Below are 7,500 nucleotides of genomic sequence, written 5' to 3'. Positions count from 1 at the left end.
GAGCGAACTTGACAGAGTGTTAGGATGACATCCACTCTGCTCCTCTTCCACGATAACAGGAAATGAGGTCATCAGAAAGTGTATTTGCTCATCCTCTTATCCCACTCATCCACTCATCATCAGGCTATCTGCGGAACCACATGCACACATTACACACAAGCAGCACTAGAACCACATGCACACATTACACACACACAGCACTAGAACCACATGCACACATTACACACAAGCAGCACTAGAACCACATGCACACATTACACACTCAGGCTATCTGCGGTGCTCACAAGCAGCACTAGAACCACATGCACACATTACACACACGCAGCACTAGAACCACATGCACACATTACACACAAGCAGCACTAGAACCACATGCACACATTACACACACACAGCACTAGAACCACATGCACACATTACACACTCAGGCTATCTGCGGTGCTCACAAGCAGCACTAGAACCACATGCACACATTACACACACACAGCACTAGAACCACATGCACACATTACACACACAAGCAGCACTAGAACCACATGCACACATTACACACAAGCAGCACTAGAACCACATGCACACATTACACACACACAGCACTAGAACCACATGCACACATTACACACTCAGGCTGTCTGCGGTGCTCACAAGCAGCACTAGAACCACATGCAAACATTACACACACACAGCACTAGAAGCACATGCACACATTACACACACAAGCAGCACTAGAACCACATGCACACATTACACACACGCAGCACTAGAACCACATGCACACATTACACACTCAGGCTATCTGCGGTGCTCACAAGCAGCACTAGAACCACATGCACACATTACACACTCAGGCTATCTGCGGTGCTCACAAGCAGCACTAGAACCACATGCACACATTACACACAAGCAGCACTAGAACCACATGCACACATTACACACAAGCAGCACTAGAACCACATGCACACATTACACACACGCAGCACTAGAACCACATGCACACATTACACACTCAGGCTATCTGCGGTGCTCACAAGCAGCACTAGAACCACATGCACACATTACACACAAGCAGCACTAGAACCACATGCACACATTACACACTCAGGGCTATCGGTGGCTATCTCACAAAGCAGCACTAGAACCACATGCACACATTACACACAAGCAGCACTAGAACCACATGCACAAATTACACACTCAGGCTATCTGCGGTGCTCACAAGCAGCACTAGAACCACATGCACACATTACACACTCAGGCTATCTACGGTGCTCACAAGCAGCACTAGAACCACATGCACAAATTACACACAAGCAGCACTAGAACCACATGCACAAATTACACACTCAGGCTATCTGCGGTGCTCACAAGCAGCACTAGAACCACATGCACACATTACACACTCAGGCTATCTTACACACACACAGCACTAGTGCTCAAGCAGCACTAGAACCACATGCACACATTACACACAAGCAGCACACAAGCACTAGAAACCACATGCACACATTACACACACACAGCACTAGAACCACATGCACACATTACAATAATAAGCAGCACTAGAACCACATGCACACATTACACACACACACAACACTAGAACCACATGCACACATTACACACAAGCAGCACTAGAACCACATGCACACATTACACACACACATAACTAGAACCACATGCACACATTACACACAAGCAGCACTAGAACCACATGCACACATTACACACAAGCAGCACTAGAACCACATGCACACATTACACACTCAGGCTTATTCATGTGCTCACAAGCAGCACTAGAACCACATGCACACATTACACACTCAGGCTATCTGCGGTGCTCACAAGCAGCACTAGAACCACATGCACACATTACACACAAGCAGCATTAGAACCACATGCACACATTACACACTCAGGCTATCTGCGGTGCTCACAAGCAGCACTAGAACCACATGCACACATTACACACAAGCAGCACTAGAACCACATGCACACATTACACACAAGCAGCATTAGAACCACATGCACACATTACACACTCAGGCTATCTGCAGTGCTCACAAGCAGCACTAGAACCACATGCACACATTACACACAAGCAAGCAGCATTAGAAACCACATGCACACATTACACACTCAGGGCTATTTACAAGGCTGTGCTCACAAGCAGCAATAGAACCACATGCACACATTACACACAAACAGCATTAGAACCACATGCACACATTACACACTCAGGCTATCTGCGGTGCTCACAAGCAGCACTAGAACCACATGCACACATTACACACAAGCAGCACTAGAAGCACATGCACACATTACACACAAGCAGCATTAGAACCACATGCACACATTACACACTCAGGCTATCTGCGGTGCTCACAAGCAGCATTAGAACCACATGCACACATTACACACAAGCAGCATTAGAACCACATGCACACATTACACACTCAGGCTATCTGCGGTGCTCACAAGCAGCATTAGAACCACATGCACACATTACACACAAGCAGCATTAGAACCACATGCACACATTACACACTCAGGCTACCTGCGGTGCTAACAAGCAGCATTAGAACCACATGCACACATTACACACTCAGGCTATCTGCGGTGCTCACAAGCAGCATTAAAACCACATGCACACATTACACACAAACAGCATTAGAACCACATGCACACATTACACACTCAGGCTATCTGCGGTGCTCACAAGCAGCATTAGAACCACATGCACACATTACACACAAACAGCATTAGAACCACATGCACACATTACACACTCAGGCTATCTGCGGTGCTCACAAGCAGCATTAGAACCACATGCACACATTACACACTCAGGCTATCTGCGGTGCTCACAAGCAGCACTAGAACCACATGCACACATTACACACAAGCAGCATTAGAACCACATGCACACATTATACACAAGCAGCATTAGAACCACATGCACACATTACACACTCAGGCTATCTGCGGTGCTCACAAGCAGCATTAGAACCACATGCACACATTACACACTCAGGCTATCTGCGGTGCTCACAAGCAGCATTAGAACCACATCCACACATTACACACAAACAGCATTAGAACCACATGCACACATTATACACTCAGGCTATCTGTGGTGCTCACAAGCAGCATTAGAACCACATGCACACATTACACACAAACAGCATTAGAACCACATGCACACATTACACACTCAGGCTATTCTATGTGCTCACAAGCAGCACTAGAACCACATGCACACATTACACACAAGCAGCATTAGAACCACATGCACACATTATACACAAGCAGCATTAGAACCACATGCACACATTACACACTCAGGCTATCTGCGGTGCTCACAAGCAGCATTAGAACCACATGCACACATTACACACTCAGGCTATCTGCGGTGTTCACAAGCAGCATTAGAACCACATGCACACATTACACACAAACAGCATTAGAACCACATCCACACATTACACACAAACAGCATTAGAACCACATGCACACATTATACACTCAGGCTATCTGTGGTGCTCACAAGCAGCATTAGAACCACATGCACACATTACACACTCAGGCTATCTGCGGTGCTCACAAGCAGCATTAGAACCACATGCATACATTACACACAAGCATCATTAGAACCACATGCACACATTACACACAAACAGCATTAGAACCACATGCACACATTAAACACTCAGGCTATCTGTGGTGCTCACAAACAGCATTAGAACCACATTCACACATTACACACAAACAGCATTAGAACCACATTCACACATTAAACACACAAACAGCATTAGAACCACATTCACACATTAAACACACAAGCAGCATTAGAACCACATCCACACATTAAACACACAAACAGCATTAGAACCACATTCACACATTAAACACACAAACAGCATTAGAACCACATTCACACATTAAACACTCATGCTATCTGCGGTGCACACAAACAGCATTAGAACCACATTCACACATTACACACAAACAGCATTAGAACCACATTCACACATTAAACACACAAACAGCGTTAGAACCACATTCACACATTAAACACACAAGCAGCATTAGAACCACATCCACACATTAAACACACAAACAGCATTAGAACCACATGCACACATTAAACACACAAGCAGCATTAGAACCACATCCACACATTAAACACACAAACAGCATTAGAACCACATTCACACATTAAACACTCAGGCTATCTGCGGTGCACACAAACAGCATTAGAACCACATTCACACATGAAACATTCAGGCTATCTATTGCACACAAAAAGCATTAAAGCCACATTCAGGTTTTTCTTGATCCAGAAAAACTGTGGTGAGATATATGGGTTGGCTAGTGTTAGCATGCTAGCAGTGGGAGCGCACACATTGGTGTAACGAGATATATGGGGTGGCTAGCATTAGCATGCTAGCAGTGGGAGCCCACACATTGGTGTGGTGAGTTATCTGGGACAGCTAACGTTAGCGTGCTAGCCCACACACTGGTGTGGTGAGTTATCTGGGACAGCTAGCTAGCCCACACATTGGTGTGGTGAGTTATCTAGGACAGATGATGTTAAGCGTGCTAGCCCACACATTGGTGTGGTGGTGAGTTATCTGGGACAGATGATGTTAGTATAGCCCACACATTGGTGTGGTGAGTTATCTAGGACAGATGATGTTAGCGTGCTAGCCCACACATTGGTGTGGTGAGTTATCTGGGACAGCTAACGTTAGCGTGCTAGCCCACACATTGGTGTGGTGAGTTATCTGGGACAGCTAGCTAGCCCACACATTGGTGTGGTGAGTTATCTAGGACAGATGATGTTAGCGTGCTAGCCCACACATTGGTGTGGTGAGTTATCTGGGACAGATGATGTTAGCGTGCTAGCCCACACATTGGTGTGGTGAGTTATCTGGGACAGATGATGTTAAGGCTAGCCCACACATTGGTGTGGTGAGTTATCTGGGACAGATGATGTTAGCGTGCTAGCCCACACATTGGTGTGGTGAGTTATCTAGGACAGATGATGTTAGCGTGGTAGCAGTGGGAGCGCACAGATTATTGGCTGAGAGAAGCTGATGAGAGAGACAGAGCAGTTCGTTTGGCAGAAGTCTCTCTGATAGCCTGCACATACCGGACATCGACACACGCACCTGAGGACCTCTGTGTCCATCTTACTTGAGAGAAAGAGAGAAAGAGAGATAGATAGATAGATAGATAGATAGAAAGACAGAGAAAAGAGGTCCTGGCATATGTTGGTTCCTGTAGGCATCCTCTCAATGCTGATTTGTTTTCTCAGGTGTGTGTGTGTGTTTGTGTCTGTGTGTGTGTGTGTGTGTGTGTGTGTGTGTGTGTGGTTTCAGTGCAGTGCCCGGGTGGGATGCCATGTTGGTAGACAGTAGTAGCCTAAGATTGATGAGGCAGGGAAAGTCTCTGTGTGTGTGTGTGTGTGTGTGTGTGTGTGTGTGTGTACAGCAGGATTAAGGATAACACATCACTCTTCTTTCACATGTTTCTTTTCCTTTCTCCTTCTCTCTCTCGCTCCATCTCTCCTTCCCTCTCTCCCTCTCCCTCTCTCCTTCTCTCTCTCTTGCTCCATCTCTCCTTCCCTCTCTCCCTCTCCCTCTCTCCTCTCTCCTTCTCTCTCTCTTGCTCCATCTCTCCTTCCCTCTCTCCCTCTCCCTCTCTCCTCTCTCCTTCTCTCTCTCTTGCTCCATCTCATCCCTCCCTCTCTCTCTCTCTCTCTCCCCCCCCCTCCTCTCTCACTGCCTTGCTTGTTGGATCTGCATGAAGGAATGTGTTGGTTTAATGGATGAGCATCTGGTCCAGTCATCCAGTGCCCGGAGATTAAAATAGGTAAAATATGGATGGTGTGTTGACTGATGTGTTCCGGATCATTCCGAGCCTCCAGAGCTCCGCTGCAGAACAGAGACGATGAGACAGAGGCCGATGTGTGATGAGACAGAGGCCGATGTGTGATGAGGCAGAGGCCGATGTGTGATGAGACAGAGGCCAATGTGTGATCTCTGTTTGGGCTCCAAGTCCAGGGAATAGCGTGTGCAGGTGATCTGTCTCACCTGAAGAATGAGTGGGGTGTGTGTGTGTGTGTGTGTGTGTGTGTGTGTGTGTGTGTGTGTGTGTGTGTGTGTGTGTGTGTGTGAGGAATGAGTGGTGTGGGTAAATGTTTACACAACTCTTACCTGGACGTATACCCCTATAAAACATGCATTGGGAAAGCGGTTCAAAGCGTAGTGGTCATCTCTTCTCGCCCGTCATGGCGCCCCCAGGAATATCACTGGGGTGGTTGAGCTCACTGCCTGCCTGCACGCCTCTCTCTGTCTCTATCCCGAGGTCTTGTTGAGTTTGTTTAGTCTCCCTCGCTGTTTGTGGAGTCTTAGAAAGACGTCTTCTATTACCGAGGAAGAACCTCTGTGAAAACACAATCGCGTCCAGGTCTGGCTATCAGAGAAGCGTTTGTCCACCACCATATCCTCTCTTCAGTCCGACGGTGAGAGCTGGATGAGCCTTCCAGCAGTGGTACTCAGCCACTTTGACTGAAAGCACCCTGACGCTCCCTTACCCATAACCCCCTGCTCTAACGCTGGCTGACCGTTGCCTGGCAACCCTGTAACCCTGGCTTCTGAGCATGTGTGGTGCACGTCACGTGTGTGTCACATTGTGTCATGCTCTGCTGTGCTGTGCTGTGCTGTGCCGTGCTCTGCTGTGCCGTGCCGTGATAAGTGTGTGTGTGTGTGTGTGTGTGTGTGTGTGACGTGTGGATGTGCTAGTGATAGCTCAGGTGCTAACTCTTTGACTCTCAGCAGGGAGAACCCGGACCTCCAGGACCACCTGGCCCTCCTGGTGTTCCAGGACTCAACGGACCCAGCGGCCCTCCGGTAACACACACACACACACACACACACACACACACACACACACACACACACACACATACACAAAGAAGATTCAAAAACAAGAAAATAAACACTCAAGTGTCTGACTTCATGTGTTCTCATTGGCCAGTGTTTAGATAAACTACACACTTCAAAAGCTCCGCATGTCTGTTTAAAATTGGGCTTGGTACAGTACATGACCTCCATTCCTAGCCGAGCTTGACAGATCTAAGCATTCATTCACATTCGGTTTATTATCGAAAAACAGCATTTTTTGAGTGTTTATGTTTACTGATGAGCATAAACTCTTACTGCTTGTTTTGAAAAACAGTGTAATGCAGACCAGGCAGTCTGACTCTTCTGCTGTTATGGCCCCACTGTGTGACGTTCCTAATCTTATTCTACACTCCACTGTGTGACGTTCCTAATCTTATTCTACACTCCACTGTGTGACGTTCCTAATCGTATTCCTTAATGTCTGAATGCAGGGAAAACCGGGGGAGCCTGGCAAACCAGGGAAGGACTCTAAGGTGAGTGTTGGAAGCATTCTACTCAAACACACACACACGCAGACAAACAGGAAGGACTC

At 47.1% G+C, this 7,500-nt stretch overlaps 1 protein-coding gene across 1 annotated transcript in view; it reads left to right on the top strand.

Moving 5' to 3' along the window:
- col13a1 (collagen, type XIII, alpha 1) overlaps positions 1-7,500 on the top strand; it is a 168,945-nt gene that overhangs the window by 111,080 nt on the left and 50,365 nt on the right. Inside the window, exons 13-14 of the mRNA XM_048270251.1 lie at positions 6,840-6,914; positions 7,400-7,441. Coding sequence (XP_048126208.1) covers positions 6,840-6,914; positions 7,400-7,441 — 117 coding nt within the window. The remainder of the gene's footprint in view (positions 1-6,839; positions 6,915-7,399; positions 7,442-7,500) is intronic.

The sequence above is a fragment of the Alosa alosa genome, chromosome 18 (assembly GCF_017589495.1).
Source record: "Alosa alosa isolate M-15738 ecotype Scorff River chromosome 18, AALO_Geno_1.1, whole genome shotgun sequence".
Taxonomy (NCBI): domain Eukaryota; kingdom Metazoa; phylum Chordata; class Actinopteri; order Clupeiformes; family Clupeidae; genus Alosa; species Alosa alosa.
This window is presented reverse-complemented; position numbering and strand designations above follow the sequence as displayed.